At 46.5% G+C, this 21471-nt stretch overlaps 1 protein-coding gene across 1 annotated transcript in view; it reads right to left on the bottom strand.

Annotated features, from left to right (window-relative positions):
* The window catches only part of STIMATE (STIM activating enhancer), a 53994-nt gene that overhangs the window by 17221 nt on the left and 15302 nt on the right, over window positions 1–21471 (bottom strand). Inside the window, exon 2 of the mRNA XM_069562481.1 lies at window positions 679–727. Within this exon, the coding sequence (XP_069418582.1) occupies window positions 679–727 (49 nt within the window). The remainder of the gene's footprint in view (window positions 1–678; window positions 728–21471) is intronic.

Here is a 21471-nt window from a genome sequence, read left to right as displayed (position 1 = left end):
TGTTACTTAAAGGCCTTCACCCCAGAGATTTCTCACAAGTTTCCTTCAGAGGGAAAGTTGCTATGGTTATGATAGGTGCAAGAACGACAGCTTCTTGAGGGCATCATGTTGTCCTGAGGAACTGCCTGTTGCCTTGTGAGGAATTTAGTTTTTTTGGAGTTTTGTCTTTGGAGGCTATGTCTGAGTATCTCACCAGCATATTTAGAAGGAAAAACTGCTGCTACAAGGTCATCCTAGGAGTAAGAAAGACTATAGTTTTGATGCAAGGAGCATGTACACGGTACATCTGACTCATCTCCACATTTAGATTACTTTTTTGCTTACACATAGAGAATGCAAGGATTTAACATAGTCCATCGACAGGGAGAAGTAACTAACAAAGCCTTCAGTGTGGACGGACACATCTGTGTCATCTTCCATTTCCTAAAACTGGACGGCAGAGTGATGACAGAAGCACCACCATCTGGCTGTCACTAACCCTATCGTGGGCTCAACATTTATCTGGAGAAACAAAAGTACTTTCATATTATACACAGCTCATGACGATAAACTGGACTAATGGATTTCAACACTTTATGCCACGTATAACTGCTCACATTCCATGCCCCCTCCACCCCCTCAAAAAAACTCAAAATAGTCAAAAGTATTCTAGGAATGAGTTAATATTTAAATACCCACCATATCCTCCATGGTCGTCTTTCATGCTTTGGTTCTCTGAAGCGTTTGACTAAAGGAAAAAAAAGAGCAGATATTCAGTAGCTTGCCACAGTGATAAGGAAGCAAAGTGCATTTAATAAGCTGGGGATGCTCAGCACACTCAGTGTTCACACCACTGAGTCAGGGTACTTGCTCAGGCTTCCCTGGTGGCTCAGATGGTAAAGAATCTGCTTTCAATGCAGCAGACATGGGTTCGAACACTGGGTCAGGAATATCCAGTGGAGAAGGGAATGGCAACCTACTCCAGTATTCTTGCCTGGAGAATTCCATGGACAGAGAAGCCTGACAGACTATAGTCCATGGGGTCACAAGGAGTCAGACACGACTGAGTGACTAACACTTTAATACATCAGGTAACCAGGAAGACAGGCTGAGAAGGAACTAGAGGAGGGAGGGTCCTCAGTGCCAGGCCATGCAGCTTGGAATGAGTTCTGAGGAAAGGAAAACCCAAGGGAGAGAGCTAAACAGAGACATAGACACAGAAAGACACAGAGGTGGAAAACCACCTCTGAATGGTGTAGATGGTGGGTTTCCAAGGGCAGGATGGACTAAGCAAAGCCCCAGGCAATAGGCAGGGGCCCTCCCAGCCCAGGACAGTGCGGGTGGTGTGCTCATTCAGCAGCAGCACGACCACGATGGACGACAAAGGGCTCCCCAGACTGACAATCTTGACCTCAGGCAGGTCTGCAGACAACAGCTTATACAGATGGAAGCAAAAACGTTCTAAGTGTCCTGTCCTCCGTTAAAGCCCCAGGCAGACTATTTCCACAATGACTCTACTAAAACCAACAATGCAAGTGCCATGTATGTGGGGTTTTCCTACACAAAGTACTGAAGAAGAAATAGACACGATGGTAGCAGGCAAGAATCGACTTCTGGCAGAGTCCCAAGCTGCAGTGAGGATGCACAAAGAGGAAGGGGGCAGCGAGGGAGAAACCGGTGCCGAATCAATAAGCCCTACTTCTCTAAATAAATACAGGCAGCCCTCAGTCTGCAAAGCAAGGATTACCTATCCACATAAAAGAAACTTCTGGTGTTTTTCGAGACATTTTGATAGACCAAAAAGCAAGTGAAATTGTGAGGAGCTCTGTTACCCCACTGACACATCTCAGATCTAAAACATTAGCAAGGCCACAAAATCTGGAGTTTGAGGGATTGAAGGGCTGGGGCTCAGGAAAGAGAGGTGGAGGGAACTGGGCCAGGACAAGCCGTCTGGAGGGAAGGCCGACAGGCAGGGCTGGGGTACCTCCTGCTCATTTGCTCGTCTCCTCAGGGGAATCGGTCCCTAATAGCATAAAATAAGGGATGTTAAAACAACCAAAAAGAACACCCTCATTCTTGGGAGACATATGCTGAAGTACCAGAATGGGTACAATTTACCTTCAAGTGGTTTAGGGGGAAATTATGCTATATATACTAATTATATATAATAGATATATTATAAATGGCATAATTTATAATGTGGAAGCCCTACATTATAATTATACATGATAAATAAAACAAATGTAAGTGATGATTCTATAGTAAGTATTTGTAATTCTATTAGTATGATATATAAAAAGTAAAGAGAAGCAAATACCATGTTATGGGCCAAACTGTACTCCTCCTCTCACATGCCCAATTCATGTGAAGAAGTCCTAACCTCCAGAACCCAGAATGTGACTATTTGCAGACGGGACCTTAAAAGAGATAATAAAGGTAAGACAAGGTCACACAGGTGGGCCCTAATCCACCATGCCTGGTGTCCTTAGAAGGAAAGGAGACTAGGACACACGCAGACAGAGGGGTGGCCGTGACAGGACACGCTGAGAAGACGGCCACCTTCAAGCCAAGCAGAGGCCTCGGGAGAAATGACGGTGGTCAACACCTTGGCCTGAACTTTCACCCTCTAGAATTGTGAAGAAAAAAATTTGTGTTGCTTAATCCACCCATTCTGTGGTAGTTTGTTCTGGCAGTCTTAGCACACCAATACAGAGGGCAACACAGTAATGGGTAAACCTAGAGGAAGGACACTTCGGTATCCATGAAATCGTTATTTAGATGTTTTCCATGGGTCTAACATTTTCTGAAATAAAAAGCTGGGAGGAAAACATGCTCTGGGAGAATGAACCAGTGCCTGCATTCAGAGGGCAATCTGGCATTAACTATCAAAACTGTTGATGCCCACAATCCCTCAACCTGCGGTGCATGGCCAGGTACATGCTCACAAGCCTTACTGCAGCATGTGCCGAGATGCATAGGTCTTCACTGTAATACTGCCGTAACAAAACCCCAGGAAGAAGCCAACACCATCAATAAGGGGTCAAGTATATACATCACAGTACAACACAACACCAGGCAGTGGCCAGAAACAAGGTATGTCTGCATGGATTAATATGGAAAGATTAATGAATTATATTAACAAATAACAGAAGAGTATGCCTACCATGATTCTGTTCAGATCCATGTTTTAAAAATATACATTTATGCCGATATTACACATGGGTTGTTTTTTTCCCCTAGGGTTAATGTTAAGTGACTGTTAACAAGGGCTCCCTTTGATGAAAGGAATTGTGGATCAGGGAGTAGACTTTTTATATCATTCTGAATGGCTTAACACTCTTCCATGTTCATAATGCTTTTATTAAAAAAAAAAGACAACCCTATCACGGACTTGTACTAATGCAGCAAAATGGGGAAAAGTGATGTGACTCGTAGCTGGGTTCTGCGACAAGAAAGGGAGAGGAAGAGTGTGTGCAGGCCATCCATGCCTAGGAACAGTCTCACCCAGGAGCACCCTCAGCGGGACGCAGAGTACATTCAGATTCTCCTGCTTTCTCCCTCTCCCTCTCCACCCCATTTCCCTAGAATATATGTATAAAATACATGTATACAATACATGAATACAATATAAAATACATGTATTTTAGACTCTGATATATTTAAGTGAATGAAGAAACATTAAGAAAGCTACCCCAGATCTAATTTGGACAAGAACAGAACCCGTTCACCCATCCCTGTTTTATTGAGGGGCCTGCCGTGTGAGAGGGTCCGTTTGGCAGGAGATGAAATGAATAAAATTTCCATCTTCCTTACACTCTAGTGGGGAGAGAGGAGTAAACACACAGCATGTCAGATAGCAACAGTAGAGGAGAGCAGGAAAGAAGCAAAGGGGCCTCGGAAGCGGGTGTGCAGGGGCAGCTGAGGAGGCCCGGCAGGTGAGCATCGCTCTCTGAGAATCACCCATGTCTGCGAAAGAGTCATCAGACAGCGGGCTGAGGCCAGGGACTGTGGGAAGTACGGGACACGAGGTCAGGTCTCCCAGGGTGAAGGCTCCCCTCTGCCCACAGTGACCAGGGGGCAGGAGCAGGGAAGCATGGCTGTGGCCCACAGTTCAACAGGCTCAGCCCCTGCTGTGCTGTGCTGAGCAGCAAGAGCAGGCAAAGACCACTATGAGAACCCAGAATGAGGCAGTGGTGGCGTGGCCTGCTGGTAGCAAGAGAGGACGACAGGAGGTGGGCTCCCAGCTGTTTATCCTCAACACTGAGCCAACAGGGTGTGGGGGGGCGGGTGGTATGAGAGGAAGAAAACAGTCCAGGATGACTCCAGGGCTGGGAACTGACATGGTTCCACTGCACTTCTGGCTTCGGTGTTAGGGTGGTGAGAAATGGAAAACTGGGGAGACACACTTCTCTACAGGCAAGAGACAAAGAACTGTCCCCGAGTCCCTGATGGACGGTGAGAAAGGTAACCAGTCTCATGGACACAGACGTGCTCCCCACAGAGGTCTGGCAGCTGCCCCCTCAGAAGCTCCACAGAGTTTCTCAGGCACAGCCCTGGGACAATCCATCTTTTCTCAATTCCTAGTGCTCCTGCAGGATGGAGAGAACTCAGAGGGAGCAAGAAGCCAAAGCAGCATGCAATCCATCCTTTCCAGCGTATCCACCAATATCCCCTGAGGCTGGAGGGCTAGTGGAGGGGAAGCAGGCAAACATTAAGGGTAGGTCAGGCGCCTGATAAGAAGTGACACTGGAGTTGGAACCCAAGGTTGACAGAGCAGCACCTAACAGAGACTTTCATGCGACAAAGAAGAGGAGAGTGAGGATGTGGAGAGTGGTGACAGACAAGGGGGCCATCAGGACACGGAGCCCTCACGGGCTCCCAAGCAGGCTCTCTTGCCTTCAAGCACACATATTCTGAAGACAGGCATGGGACCCCATCTCCAGAAAAGCAGTAGGGGCCAAGAGCCAGAGAGATGGGTTGTGAGTCCTGTCTCTGCTACCAGTCATGTGACTTTATGTAAAAGGAAAAAGTAGAAGGGGGGCTGCTATGATCCAGGTTGACCCTCAATATCTGTGAATGTGACCTTACTTGGAAAAAGGATCTTTGCAACCATAATTAACTTAAAGATCTTGCGAAGAGATAATCCTGGATTATGCAGGGGGCCCTAAATCTGATTATAAGTACTCTTATGACAGAGGAGAAGACGGTCTTGTGAAGACAGGAGCCTGGAAACTTCGGAAGCCACCAGAAGTGGAAGAGGCAAGGATTCTCCCCTAGAGGGGGTTGTGGTCCTGCCAACACATTGATTCTGGACTTTGGGCTTCTAGGACTGTGAGAGAATAAGTTTCTGTTATGTTAAGCCAAGAAGTTTGTGATTATTTGTTATGGCATTCTTAGAAAAGTAATAAAGCAATTTTTAAACTTTTTCTTTTTTTGGCCACGCTGCATGGCTTGTCAGATCTTAGTTCCCCAATCAGGGATTGAACCTGGGCCTTGGCAGTCAAAGAGTGGAATTCCCTTTACTTCTTAAAAAAAAAATTCAGATTTCAAAACACTCCCTTCCAACTGAAATCCCACTCTGTCTCCCTTCTCAGGGCCAATCCCTGTCACCTGGGTGCTAGGTGAGTAGAAGATGGACAAGTATCTCTGTAAAGAGAGAGACAGATGGTCTCAGACTTTGTAGAGTCAGGCCCTCACTGCGGTCATTGACAGAGCCCTGGAGCTTCAGCTACTGTGCACGTGGCCCCATCTCTTAGACGGGAAGTGACGTGGTACCCCTGGCGTGGCTGTGTCATCTCTGAGTCATTCTACAAGCACCACTGCAGCCAATGTCCAGGCCATGCACTGTCTCTGCCTGTGTGGGTTCACTGTGTGCGTCAAAGCTTATGTACAACTGACTCTGTCATACTGCCCTCCAGAGAGGCTACAGCAACTCATACAAGTGCCCATTTCCTCACAGTCCTGCCTGCATTGTGTATTATGAGACTTTTTGCTTTGACAGTGTGGTCACTGGAAGCATGGCTGCAGAGGGTACTCATCAGGGCACATGGGCTCCCAGGCATGCTCAAGTGGGGCTGGCAAGACTCCCACCTGCCCTCCTCTCTGCCCACCTGCTCTGAGCTTCAGCTCACACCCTCCCCTGGGAGGACCAGGGCACAGTTGGTCATGCTTTAGAAGTCTCATGCTTTTGCTGCCACACAACTGGACGGCAGCAGGGGTGAGTGGATGCTGCGTTTCACACAGGCAGCCTCGCCACTGCTCATGTAATGCTGCCACGTGGTTTTGCACACAGCTTTGAGTCAGCACCTAGAGGACAGGGGCTAGGCACCCCCTTTCCCCACCCTCCTTGGAGCCTTGCCCAGCTGATACTTCAAGCACTCACTGAGCGGAGGAAGAGCTAGGATTCTATACAGGGTGTTTCAGGTCACAAGAAGACATATGAGGTGGCACTAAAAGTCAAACCACAAGAATTGGAAGGGAAATAATTTCCACAGAGCAGCTGCAGTTCTACTTAGAAACCAAGTAGTAAAAAGTGGAACCGTTTTGAAATTAAACCACACAATTTAAGAGAGATGTGTGGTCCAAGCCGGCGCAGCCTGAGTAAAGGAGAGTGAGAGGCGTGTAAGGGGCAGTAAGAGGCTCCTGACTGCCAGGGGAACAGAAAGCAGGGTTCGAGGCTGAACGACGATGGGGCAACCTGGGCTTCTGTAGACATGGTTCCCAGGAGGTGGCATTCCCCTGTGCCCCTCTTTATCTCATGGTATTTCCCAAACCAGCACGATGAGGGTATAAAATCACCCCTTGCTGTGAACACAGTACAGAAAGAGGCTCATGAATGGGACAGCTTTCTTGGCAGAGAGCTTCTTTTGGCCAGGAAAATCCACCGAGGCAATTCAATTACAAAATAAAACATGTGGAATGTGTGTATTTTTATGACTGAAGTCATACTCATAAAGCTGGAAGGTGATCGCACACTACACAGTGACCACTTGAGGGTCTGGCATTTCACAAAGTGATACAACAGAAGACATCCTGGGCAGTGCCATGTCACAGGCTACGGAAATCAGAGTCACAGGCTCTTCACTGGGACCACAAAATCACCGGTCCCTATGTGAGACCCTGGGTCTCTGTGAGCAGGCTTCTACCCTCTGGGGTGGGGGAGCTCCAGAGACTGTGAGCTCATGCTTTCTTGTTCTTTCCTGGGGGCAAACACTCTCCTTCCAGTGACCTGAAGCCAGGAAAAATAATCCATAATTTTGGAGCCTTCTACCCAATGACAGGCTGCTGACCAGGATGACACCTCTGATGGCCTCATTTCTCAAACTGTACCATGGCCTAGGGCCTCATGCGACACAGGCTTCCTGTCAAAGGTAACTGACGGTTTACTGAGACAAACACAAGCAGCCCCATTCCCAACTCCACAGCAAGCCCTGCAGCAAAGCAGCCCCACCAGTGCCAGCTAGGGATTGCTGAATAAACTAGGCAGTTTGAACTCTGAGTCACAGCCAGAAGGGTCCTGGTGGGTCCTGGTGAGGAAAATGGTGGGGGGAAGAGGTGATGTGTCCCAGATCACCAGGTCCTTAGCAGTGGAGCTGGGGTGAAATACAAGCCACCTGAGACAGGTGGCTCTTTCAGTAACCTCAAACCGCACTGCTGGTTCTAAGTGCCCAGGACCCCAATCCCAAAGGACAGAAACTCCTGGGGGGGGGGGTGAGTAAATCCACCCTCACCAGCAGTCAAGGAAGAGCCCAGAAGTGTGTTTGCACTTTCTCTAAATTATAAATGATCACCCCAACAGCTGAGCCTCTTTAACACCCGTTAGTGGTGTGAAAACCCCAAATGTACTCAGTGTCTTCTGGGCAGGGAGAAAATTCCAGGAAGACTCTGAGGAAGTCTGCTGTTTACCAACCCCCACCCCAACCCCCCTGGACCCTCTCTTTCTAAGGAAATCCCTTTGCTAGCATGTAGACTGCGTTATCAGCCTCCCCTGCAGCTGGGTGTGGCTGACTGACCAAATGCTAGCCTAGGACAGTTAGTGGAGCTGATGGAATTCCAGCTGAGCTATTTCAAATCCTAAAAGATGATGCTGTGAAAGTGCTACACTTTATATGCCAGCAAATTTGGAAAACTCAGCAGTGGCCACAGGCCTGGAAAAGGTCAGTTTTCATTCCAATCCCAAATACTGCTACTACTAAGTCACTTCAGTCGTGTCCGACTCTGTGCGACCCCATAGATGGCAGCCCACCAGGCTCCCCCGTCTCTGGGATTCTCCAGGCAAGAACACTGGAGTGGGTTGCCATTTCCTTCTCCAATGCATGAAAGTGAAAAGTGAAAGGGAAGTCACTCAGTCGTATCCGACTCTAAGCGACCCCATGGACTGCAGCCTACCAGGCTCCTTCGTTCATAGGATTTTCCAGGCAAGAGTACTGGAGTGGGGTGCCATTGCCTTCTCCAATCTCAAATAAAACAATGCCAAAGAATGCTCAAACTACTACACAATTGCACACGCTAGCAAAGTAATGCTCAAAATTCTCCAAGCCAGGCTTCAACAGTATGTGAACCGTGAACTTCCAGATGTTCAAGCTGGTTTTAGAAAAGGCAGAGGAACCAGAGATCAAATTGCCAACATCCGCTGGATCATCGAAAAAGCAAGAGAGATTTAGAAAAACATCTATTTCTGCTTTATTGACTATGCCAAAGCCTTTGACTGTGTGGATCACAACAAACTGTGGAAAATTCTGAAAGAGATGGGAATACCAGACCACCTGACCTGCCTCTTGAGAAATCTGTATGCAGGTCAGGAAACAATAGTTCGAACTGGACACGGAACAACAGACTGGTTCCAAATAGGAAAAGGAGTATGTCCAGGCTGTATATTGTCACCCTGCTTATTTAACTTATATGCAGAGTACATCATGAGAAACGCTGGGCTGGAAGAAGTACAAGCTGGAATCAAGATTGCCGGGAGAAATATCAATAACCTCAGATATGCAGATGACACCACCCTTATGGCAGAAAGTAAAGAACTAAAGAGCTTCTTGATGAAAGTGAAAGAGGAGAGTGAAAAAGTTGGCTTAAAGCTCAACATTCAGAAAACGAAGATCATGGCATCTGGTCCCATCACTTCGTGGGAAATAGATGGGGAAACAGTGACTATTTTTGGGGGCTCCAAAATCACTGCAGATGGTGACTGCAGCCATGAAATTAAAAGACACTCCTTGGAAGAAAAACTATGACAAACCGAGATAGCATATTAAAAAGCAAAGACATTACTTTGCCAACAAAGGTCTGTCTAGTCAAGGCTATTTTCCAGTAGTCATGTATGGATGTGAGAGTTGGACTATAAAGAAAGCTGAGCGCTGCAGAATTGATGCTTTTGAACTGCGGTGTTGGAGGAGACTCTTGAGAGTCCCTTGGACTAAAAGGAGATCCATCCAGTCCATCCGAAAAGAAATCAGTCCTGAATATTCATTGGAAGGACTGATGCTGAAGCTAAAACTCCAATACTTTGGCCACCTGATGTGAAGAACTGACTCATTTGAAAAGACCCTGATGCTGGGAAAGACTGAAGGTAGGAGAAGAAGGGGATGACAGAGGATGAGATGGTTGGATGGCATCATCGACCCAATGTACATGAGTTTGGGTAAACTTCAGGAGCTGGTGATGGACAGGGAGGCCTGGTGTGCTGCAGTTCCCGGAGTCGCAGACTCAGACACGACTGAGCGACTGAGCTGAACTGAACTGTGCCACCTTTCAAGAAGAAATGAAGAGGCAGGTGATTCTTACAGCAAGGAACTAAAGGCAGTCCATTCGGGGTAAGTAACCTGAAATCTAGTCTCTGCTTTATCAAAAGTTTTATTATTTGAAGCAAGTCACTTAACTCCTCTGGGTCTAAGCATCCTCCGTTGTCGACTTCATAGGATCAACGTGAAAACAAAACAGCTGCAGTGGGTGAGTGGTGTGATTGCCTCACCACTACCCTGCATCAGGCATTCAGTCCAGGATTTCACATCATTACTTCTTCTCTTCACGACAACAGTGAAATGTATTATTCACATTTGACAGGTAAATGTATTATTCACATTTGGACCACAAGGGCAGAGAGGGCCCTGGAGGCTTCCTGAGGCCAAGGACCATCTCCTGCCATCAATGTGTCCTCCTGACTCTGGTCCTCTTCCCATAAACACCCCCACACTGTGGCTGGAGTGAGCTGAGATGACACGCCTTGCTTAAAACTTTCCAGAGTCCACCGTATCTCCCTCCCCTCAGGGAACACAACTGGACTTTTCAAGCTGGTAACACAAGGTCCCCATGGTCCGGCATCTCCCAACCTAGCTATTGCTCACACAGTCCCTTCAGTGTGGCAGGGCCCCCATATTTCCTCTCCTGGATAACTCTTTAAGATTTAGTTCAGACCACTCTAAGACATGCCTCCTTTGTAACTGAGCTAAGCCTCCTTCCTCCCTCTGGCTCCCCAAAGTCTCCTATGAACACTCTCAGATTAACACTTCACATGCAATGCTAAGGATCTGTTTCTCTCTCTCACTAGACAATTAGTTAAGGAGGCAGACACTTCCTTAACTTATTTGTGTTTATACCCTCGCACCCAGCCCAGCACCTAGAAGAAAGCAGGCACTGACCTGAACAGATGGAGCGGAGCACACCAGGCTCCGTCATGGGCCAGAGGAAGTGACGGCTTAGCACTCAGCGTGCAAGCTCTGGGCTCAAAATCTCATGCCGGCAACTTAGGTGGGGCCAGAGAAAGCTCTTAACCTTCCTGGTCCTCAATCTGCCTCTCTATAAAATGTAAGAAATTGCTGCATTCACTTCACTAGAGCATTAACAAGAGAGTAAAACTGCTCTGTGCTTAGCAGGTAGTGAGCATGTCACAGCAAGAAGGAGCAGAGAGGCACCGCGGTCAGATGACGATGCGCCTTCAGGTGCAGGCCCACCTGCGCACAGCAAGAAAGCGCTCCTCTGTCGGCAAGCTGTGAATGCAGGGCCTCCCAGAAGTCTTTCGTTTCTCTTTTAGATAATAAATCATTGTGATTAGTTTGGAAACTAGAGAAAGTGAAATTACCTAAAATGCCATCATCTAAATACAACCAAGATCATTAGCCATTGCATCACTGTACTTCTGGTTTCAAATCTTCTGGCCTGCACTTCCCATGTGGGACCAGAACAAAGCTACAGCAGGCTGCGGTTCCCTGGTCCGCCAGCCTCCATCAGCCCCACAGGATGACCACTGGAAGAACTCTCCAGATTGTGGTGCTCTGAAAGGTGAGCACCAAACAGCGGTGACAGGGACACTCTGCACAGAGCATCAGGGCACAGCTCAGGATGGAGCAGCCCACAGACAGGCAGGGTTGGTCTCCAGCCTTACCACAGACAGGCAGGGAACACAGGACATGCTCAGGAAACACTGAAGGACTGTCAGGAAAGAGGACTCTAGAGCAACTCGAAAGGCTTTGAAGGTCACCGAGGAAAAGTCAAGTCTGGTTCTTGTCAAGACATCTCATGCTGCTCTTGGCTAAGGATGGGAAACGCACCGTGAAGTCAACTAGGGGCTGCTGCAGAATTTCTTCTAGAGTCAGAGTGAGGAAAAAATGTGAACTGACACATCGCTGACTGATTCAAGAAACACCATGGAATGAGACCCCCATCATCACGCTGTGATTCAGGAGGAAGAGCAGGCCAGTGCTTCTGCCCCGAGGGCTGGCTGAGCAGGCGGCTTCAGTGAGGAGCGCCATGGTCAGAGTTCAGCTGGGGGTGCTCACCCCACAGAGTGAGAGGCCTCTGATGAACTTGCCTCCTCTCACCCAGAGCCACTGCCAGGAGATGGGAGGGCAAGGGGACTGAGTGTCTCTTCAGTGATCCCCAGGACCGCTGCCCTCTTCCCATAGCAGGCTCGCTGGGCCTCTGTGCAGCCCCTCCCCGACCTGTCTCCTCGGAACACAGGGCCTCAGGTCCTGGGTCTCTCTCAGTCCCCACGCAACCTTCCAGAATTACCTGCTTTACACCCCCACTCCTTCCACTGTCACTTGGGGAAGCAAGATAGTCAACTTCTGCTGCCTCCCATCATATAGGGAATGACTTGTAGGTGTCCTCATATACTCAAAATCCAGGTATTTTAGGGGTGGAATTTCAGGTTGATGGAAGAGATATCTTTGAAAAGAGACCTTTTTAACAGCCTTCAGAAATCACACCCCAGGGGTGAACCCCAGCACCCCTTCAATCACATGATTCACAGAGAGGAGGCTGAGTCAGCTGGGCCCAGTCAGGAGAACCCAGACTGAATCTGATCACTAAGACCAGTGAGCACCTTGTCAGAGCAGAAACCAGTGCAAATGCTGCTGGGGGCCTGCAGAGCCTGCAGGGTTGAGCCAAAGTTAACCTGCCCACGGCTGTGGGTTTCACACCCATCACTCCTGCCCCACCTCCTAGCCTTTACCTGGGACAGAGGTGGCAGAGCAGCAGCTCCAAAGGCCATGGGCAATGGCTCTTTCTACATGTCCCACTCAAGAGTCACACTATTTTCCATAATAAGACTATTGCAGGGACTTCCCTGGTGGTCCAGTGGCTGGGACTCTGCACTTGAGCAACAGGGGGCCCCAGTTCAATTCCTGGTGGGGGAACTAGATCCCACATGCTGCAGCTAAAGATCCCACATGCCGCAACAAAGACTGAAGATCACTCATGGTGAAACAAGATTCTGTGCAATGAATTAATTAATTTTTTAAAAAAGTCTATTTTTTGCTGGTCAGTCTGTCCATCCATCCATCCATCCATCCTCCACAGAGCTCTTTGTGGAAGTCTCAAAAATATATATAGTTAAACATAAACATAAAATTATGCCACTCTTAAAAAAAAAATTATGCCACTCTTCACCTAAAACTCCCATGGCAAACAAATCTGCCAAAAGTCAAACTTTATACCTTAAAGCGGTGTACTTTAAAAGAATTTTAAAAACAACAAAACAAACACAAAGCCTTCCCACAGCAGAAGAATAAAACACAGGCTCCTTCTCAAGGCCCAGGGACTATATGACTCAGGCTCCACCTGCTTCCCTGACCTCCTCCCCTCATCCCTTCTGGCCATTCTGGCCTTCTCGCTACATACCACACTCACCATGCTCCATCTTGCCACAGCTGTATTTTCAAAATGTCTGGAACTCTCTTTTCCCAGTTTGCTCCCAGTTGGCCAAGTGTCAGGCCCCTCTTTTCCCAGTTTCCAGGTCACCTCCTCGGAAGCCCCTGTTGACCACCTCACCTGAGATATGCACATCCTGTATTGCTCCCATCCTTCAATCTCATTTTCCTGTTCCATTCTCTTCATAGCACTAATAGCTCTCATCTCAGAAATTCTTCGGTGTTCTCCTGACTATTGTTGTTTTCTCTCCCAACTAGAAAGTAAGCTCTGTAAGACCAGGACCTTCTGCTCTGTTTATCCTCACATTTTTAGCACCCAAGAGGGTGCCTGGCTCCTAACAGGTTGCTACGCAATATTTGTTGAACAAAGGAGTTCATTCAATCTGTTTCTCAAGACATAGTTATTGAGGACTGTCCAGGTATCTATTTTTAATTCAGTAAGTTCCAAGAATTTGCACAATGAGTTCTTCCAGAGGACTAGTTTATAAACCATTAGTCCTGAAACAGGACCAAAATTGCTAAGCTTTTTCTTTGGCTTTGGACAAAGTAATCTGCCAGCAAGACTGCCAGAGGACACTACCCCTAAGCATTCTTCCTTCTAACTAACCACGAGGCAGGATTAACCGGCCCGTCAAGGCCTCATATTTGGTCTTAGACGCAAGAACCAGACACTCCGGGTTTGAAATCAGTTTAAGTGTTCATGAACACTTTTTGTAAGGACTCTTACTGGATAGACAAAGCCTAGGTTCTAAGCTATCTACCTTTAATCCTCCCAAGTAGTGGTTCTGCCAAAGGGTGAAAGAAAAGCGAGAGAATAAACTGTCTAGCAAATAAAAAGGCTTAACCTTCTAAACATGGGGCCTCATTAGAAGCGCAGCTTCCCTGGGATCAGGGTGGCTGTGCCATCTTCTAATGCTGATGATCTCGGCAGGGGTGGGAGAGTTCCGTGGGGAACCACTGGATGGAAAGAAATGCCAACGGCTGATAAGCCCACAAAAAGATATGCAACCCAATAAGGCCAATTTTTAAAATGCAAATTAATTACTCCTGCCCCAATTAGCAAAGATTAAAACATTTAGTGAGGATATTAGGACATAGGCACTCAGTTAAAGAGCAGAAAAAGTAAAGTAAATGGTACAGCCACTAGGGAAATGTGGGGAAGTGGAACTCTACTCTGTGAGCCAGCATCCTTGGCAAGGTCTAGTGAAATCAGAGATTTGCTGTGACTGCACTGCTAACCAGATTTCTTGACCAAGTACATTTATGAACTTCATTTAATCTCCTGGTGGACAAAGATGTGTGTCGTTTTCTTCCTATCAATTCACAGATCACTTATAAAGTTACACCAGATGTTTTGGTAATTCCTGCTTTGATTTTAAATATTTATACACTGCGGCCCAGAAAATAACACTTCTAGGATTTTCTTTTATAGCTACACTCACACAAATACCCAAAACTCTGTGCAAGAATGTATTGCCGTTTTGTCTGCAAGAGCGTAAGACTTAAGTGGTAAACGTCTATCAATAGGGGAGGGGTTACATGTAAGTTATCATACAATGGAATACAAGTGTTAAAAAGGGAGGCAGAGATGGTACACTTGCAATGGATGAATTTTATGCTATGTAAATCACACCACAATACAGTTTCTAGTGGAGGTGATGGAATTCCAGCGGAGCTATTTCTAATCCTAAAAGATGATGCTGTGAAAGTGCTTCACTCAATATGCCAGCAAATTTGGAAAACTCAGCAGTGACCACAGGGCTGGAAAAGGTCAGTCTCCATTCCAATCCCAAAGAAGGGGAACACCAAAAAACGTTCAAGCTACTGCATAATTGCGCTCATTTCACATCCAAGCAAGGTAATGCTCAAAATCCTTCAAGCTAGGCTTCAACAACTGGGCCCTGTACTATGCCTCCATTTTTCCTGAGATCTCATAAACTGTGCCTGGCCTTTCTGATCAGGAGCTGGTGTTGGCAAGCCTATTTCAAGTTAGAAATTGCATGATCAAGGCATGTTGATTCTCTGGGGTTGATTTATGTTCATTCTAGACCTCTAGAGATGCCAAAGAATGTACAGACTACCATACATTTTTGCTCATTTTGCAAACTAGTAAGGCTGTGCTCAAAATCCTTCAAGTTAGGCTTCTGTAGTACACGAACTGAGAACTTCCAGCTGTACAAGCTGGGTTTAGAAAAGGTAGAGGAACCAGAGATCAAACTGCCAACATTCGGTGGATCATAGAGAAAGAAAGCAAGGGAAATACAGAAAAACACCTACTTCTGTTTCATTGACTACACTAAAACCTTTGACTGTGTGGATCACAACAAATTGCGGAAAATTCTGAAAGAGATGGGAATGCCAGACCACTTTACCTGTCTCCTAAGAAACTTGTATGCAAGTCAAGAAGCAACAGAACCGGACATAGAATAATGGATGGGTTGCAAATCGGGAAAGGATTATGCCAAGGCTGTATATTGTCACCCTGTTTATTTAACTTATATGCAGAGCACATCATGCGAAATGCTGGGCTGGATGATGCAGAAGCTGGAATCAAGATTGCCAGGAGAAATATCAACAACCTCAGATATGCAGATGATACCACTCTAATGGCAGAAAGAGAAGAGGAACTGAAGAGCCTCCTGATGAGGATGAAAGAGAAGAGTGAAAAAGCTGGCTTAAAACTCAGCATTCAAAAAACTAAGATCATGGCATCCAGACCCATCACTTCATGGCAAATACATGGGGAAAAAGTGGAAGCAGTGACAGATTTTATTTTCTTGGGTTCCAAAATCACTGTGGACCATGACTGCAGCCTTGAAATTAAAAGATGCTTGCTTCTTGGAAGAAAAGCTATGATAAACCTAGACAGTGTATTAAAAAGCAGAGGCATCACTTTGCTGACAGAGGAATCTATAGTCAAAGCTATTGTTTTTCCAGCAGTCATGTATGGATGTGAGAACTGGACCATAAAGTCAGCTGAGTGCCAAAGAATTGATGCTTTTGAACTGTGGTGTTGGAGAAGACCCTTGAGAGTCCCTTAAACAGCAAGGAGATCCAACCAGTCAATCCTAAAGGAAATTAACCCTGTATACTCATTGGAAGGACTGATGCTGAAGCTGAAACTCCAATACTTTGGCCATCTGATGCGAAAAGCGGACTCAATGGAAAAGACCCTGACACTGGGAAAGACTGAGGGCAGAAGGAGAAGGGGGTGACAGAGGATAAAGATGGTTGGATGGCGTCACTGACTCAATGGACATGAGTTTGAACAAACTCCAGAAGATGGTGAAGAACAGAGAAGCCTGGGGGAAAAAAGCAGTGACCATAATAGCAATGTGTCATGTGAGCCTATTTTTATTTTAAAATTATATATACATATAGAAATTTGAAGGCACACAATAAACTGTTACCATGGGTAGCTTTCTAGAGGATGGAATTATAGGGAACTTCTATTTTTTATGCTACAAATTTCCATACTGTTTTCTTTAGTTGTTTACAAAGAACATGTATTACTTTGTGATAAGAAAATTAAAAAAGGTCTAAAAAGAATTAACTGAGAAAAAAGCTTCTGTTACCAATAACAATAATTTAAAAACAACAATAATACAATTTTGCATATTAGGTAATTTATAGCCTTCCTCAAACCCAATTCGTTCAGAAAATTTCCTTCTGACAGAAAAGCTTCCAGGTGGCAGGACTCACTAGAGATGGGAAATATGTCACTTTAGTCCATTTAGTCCACTTCAACCAGGGGCAAGATCACTACTGCACTATTTATCATCCCTGGTGGATGATGTGTGTCACTGTGCTCTAGGCCAGGGCTCCCCTCACATCTGATGCTTACATGCATAAGTTAAAATAAAATGTTTATTGTATACATTTACATTTTATAGGATTTCCCAGATTCTCTGCCTTTTAAAAATTAACCAACGAATAGCAATCCTGATTGTGCTGGAGAAGAGGCTTTGACTGCATTAAAAGGTCTGCACCTCATGGTTAATCAAACAGAAAAAGGTATGGCCCCAGAGTCCGAGTTTCTCAGAGGGAACATCTGCAGCCTGGGTCCAGTCCCACCAGGGAAGGTGACCACTGGCCCATCATTGTTGGCATGGGAAGCTGTCTCACCACTGCCTCTCACAGTTGGAGGAGACACCCGCTTGCCCAGCTGCTCAGTGATGAGCTGCAGACTACAGAGTGGGTTTTCATCCTTTTAATCCAAGGCTCCAAAATTATTCCAGCTGCTTAGGGTGGTCCAAACGTGGCAGAGAAGAGAGCATATAATGGATATATAGGGACGCTGTGTTCACATTTTGGGCCTGGAAGGAGAGGTTACAGGTACAGCTACACATTCACTCATGGTGAGTTAAACACAGAAGCTGAGGACAGGGCTCATTCAGCTTTAAGAATCTCACTAGGAGGAAAACCCCAGTGTACTGTTTCACTCATAAAGATGACTCCACTCGCCCTCTGGCCTTCTGCAGGTCATATACGTTCAGGCCATTCCCTAGCAGCGGTGAAGGGGCCACCTGGCCCCCACCTCCCTCATCCAGCAGCCACTATGAACAGACTGGAAGCTATGTGAGGGTGACTAGCCCAGGACAGGTTTACATCCAAAAGGGTCTCCAACCAAACCCCATCTCATCTTTGAAGAAAAACAGCCTCGTCTCCTAAACCCAACATGCAAGGCTTATTCACATGAGTTCCTACAAGTGTTTCTGGGAAAGCCTCATCAGAAATGGCGGCATCATGGTCATCGTCAGAATACTAAAAAGAAAGTGAAGTCCCTCAGTCGTGTCCGACTCTTTGCCACCCCATGGACTGTAGCCTACCAGGCTCCTCCATCCGTGGAATTTTCTAGGCAAGAATATTGGAGTGGGTTGCCATTTCCTTCTCCAGGGGATCTTTCCAACCCAGGGATCGAATCTGGGTCTCCCACATTGCAGACAGATGCTTTACCATCTGAGCCACCATGGACTGAAGGTGTGGGCTATGCCAACTGAACCACTTCTCACATCTACCCTGGAAGGACAGTATTATCCTATGTTTTAGATAAAGAAACTGAATCTCAGTGCAGTTAAGGAACTTGCTGAAGTCTCACAGGTGACAAGCTACACAGGATGTGTAGCTGTACCTGTAACCTCTCCTTCCAGGCCCAAAATGTGAACACAGCGTCCCTATATATCCATCATATGCTCTGTTCTCTGCCACGTTTGGACCACCCTAAGCAGCTGGAATAATTTTGGAGCCTTGGATTACAAGGATGAAAACCCACTCTGTAGTCTGCAGCTCATCACTGAGCAGCTGGGCAAGCGGGTGTCTCCTCCAACTGTGAGAGGCAGTGGTGAGACAACTTCCCATGCCAGCAATGATGGGCCAATGGTCACCTGGATTCAGGTCCAGAATCCAGGCCACTGCTTACCTGTACCCCCACAAAACAAGCTCCAGCATCAGGACTGACGGGCTTGGCCCCTTGGTACTAAATGCAAAGCTTGTGAAACACAAACCTCTATGTGTAATCCAGACAGGATTAACAAATCAAGAACAGCCTCCAAAAGAGTTTGCTCAGAAAATTTAAGTATAGGTAGAAAAATCATTCAATAACTTCGTTTTATACTGACGGTAGCTAATAGTGCATATTTATAATACAAGCATTATCCAAAATTTCAAGGCTTACAGTTAAGAAGTCAACTCAAGTCTTAATGCAGGTGGAAACTGAGACTGGCTGGCAAAGTTCGTTGGTACAGAGAAGCCACAACAGGCCTCCTCTGACAAGCACTGTCCAAGGCTGGCTGCTCCTGCCACTGCTTGGCCTCCCACAGCACAGCCCCAGCAGCTAGAGCCGGGAGCGGGAAAGCCCCAGGTCCCCCAGTGTGTGCAACATCCCTCCACTATCCCCACGGCCCTGCACCCCCTCCCCCCAGCTGCTACTCTAGGCTCTGTGCTCCCCAGCTGCCAGCACCAAGTGGCACAGAGGGAAGGTATGTTCACAGACCAGAGAGGCCCCCAGTGCCCAGGCAAGTGAGAGGCAGCACTGCTTTGTGACAGCACCACACATACCCAGCAGAGGACTCTCCTCTGGGAATGCACTGGGGCTGATCTTCTAACTTTACTGATGGACGTGAACTGATAAATAGAAGGTCAGCTCTTCTCTTGATACCATAGTTATAAACCAACGCCGAAGACCTTTTCCCTAGCTTCTCAACTCAGGGCAGCTGGCACAGAATCTTCTCTTTTTCAACAACATATGTTGTGTAACCAGCAAGAGTCTGAGCAGAATAGAAGAAACAGAGTTCATTTTCTTAGTCCCAGAGTCTGGGAATCAGGTGTCAGAGCAGCAGAGAGCAGCTGAGGAAGCCTTAACTTTACAATAATAACCTGAATCCAAGGAGCCTTGGGACCATAAACAGAGAATTCATCTGTCTCCTATAAACTAACATATCTGTAAGTCCTCCAGGCTGGCAGCACGAATCCCATCTAGAGTAGTCTGACAGATGCTTCAGGCACCTTGGGTTTCTCTCATAGCTATCTTCACCTCTTCCCCACTTTGGAACAACAGGTGGCCTGGGTAAAAGGATGGCATGATAAATGAGAAGTGTGTATGCTAGTGAAGGGGGAGAGACAACATCAGTATCCAAAACCCTCCAGACAGGGAGCGCCAGGCCACCCTAGGAAAGGCAGGTGTGGACCAAAGTTGTTGTTCAGTTATTCAGTCGTATCTGACTCATTGCCCATGGACTGCAGTGCTCCAGGCTTCTCTTTCACTAGCTCCTGGAGTTTGCTCAAACTCATGTCTATTGAGTTGGTGATGACATCCAACCATCTCATTCTGTTTCCCTGTTCTCCTCCTGCCTTCAGTCTTTCCCAGCATCAGGGTCTTTTCCAATGAGTCAGCTCTTCCCATCAGATGGCCAAACTATTGGAGTTTCAGCTTCAGCATCAGTCCTTCCAGTGAATATTTAGGATTGATTTCCTTTAGGATTGACTGGCTGGATCTCCTTGCTGTCCAAGGGACTCTCACGAGTCTTCTCCAGCACCACAATTCAAAGGCATCATCAGTTCTTCAGCACTCAGTCTTCTTTATGATCCAGCTCTCGCATCCATACACGACTGCTGGGAAAACCACAGCTTTGACTACACAGACCTTTGTTGGCAAAGTAATGTCTCTGCTTTTTATGCTGCCTCTGCTTAATATGCTGTCTAGGTTTGTCATAACTTTCCTTCCAGGGACAAGCATCTTTTAATTTCAAGGCTGCAGTCATGGTCCACAGTGATTTTGGAACCCAAGAAAATAAAATCTGTCACTGCTTCCACTTTTTCCCCATGTATTTGCCATGAAGTGATGGGTCTGGATGCCATGATCTTAGTTTTTTGAATGCTGAGTTTTAAGCCAGCTTTTCACTCTTCTCTTTCATCCTCATCAGGAGGCTCTTCAGTTCCTCTTCTCTTTCTGCCATTAGAGTGGTATCATCTGCATATCTGAGGTTGTTGATATTTCTCCTGGCAATCTTGATTCCAGCTTCTGCATCATCCAGCCCAGCATTTCGCATGATGTGCTCTGCATATAAGTTAAATAAGCAGGGTGACAATATACAGCCTTGACGTCCTCCTTTCCCAATTTGCAACCCATCCATTGTTCCATGTCTGGTTCTAACTGTTGCTTCTTGACTTGCATACAAGTTTCTTAGGAGACAGGTAAAGTGGTCTGGCATTCCCATTTCTTTCAGAATTTTCCACATTTTGTTGTGATCCATACAGTCAAAGGTTTTAGTGTAGTCAATGAAGCAGATGTTTTTCTTTATTTCCCTTGCTTTCTCTATGATCCACCGAATTTTGGCAATTTGATCTATGGTTCCTCTGCCTTTTCTAAACCCCACCTGGAAGTTCTTGGTTTGTGTACTACTGAAGCCTAACTTGAAGGATTTTGAGCACAGCCTTACTAACATGCAAAATGAGCACAAATGTATGGTAGTCTGTACATTCTTTGGCATCTCTAGAGGTCTAAAATGAACGTAAACCAACCCCAGAGAATCAACATGCCTTGATCATACAATTTCTAACTTGAAATAGGCCTACCAACGCCAGCTCCTGATCAGAAAGGCCAGGCACAATTTATGAGATCTTGGGAAAAATGGAAGCACAGTACAGGGCCCAGTTCAGGCCTGACTACCTGTCCTCAGACTCAGCCCAACAATAGTGCTGGGAACATGGTTCCTCTGGGCTTGCTCCTCAACCAAGCTACCGGCAGGAGACTGAGCTAGGTGTCACCTGACCCTGTGCAAGAAAAGCTAGAGGCTGACCTCTGATGTGGGTATGTAAGCACAGAACCCACTCACTAGCTGAGGAA

The sequence above is a fragment of the Ovis canadensis genome, chromosome 19 (assembly GCF_042477335.2).
Source record: "Ovis canadensis isolate MfBH-ARS-UI-01 breed Bighorn chromosome 19, ARS-UI_OviCan_v2, whole genome shotgun sequence".
NCBI classification, from domain to species: domain Eukaryota; kingdom Metazoa; phylum Chordata; class Mammalia; order Artiodactyla; family Bovidae; genus Ovis; species Ovis canadensis.
The sequence above is the reverse complement of the archived record's forward strand: the minus strand, read 5'-3'. Positions and strand labels throughout refer to the sequence as shown.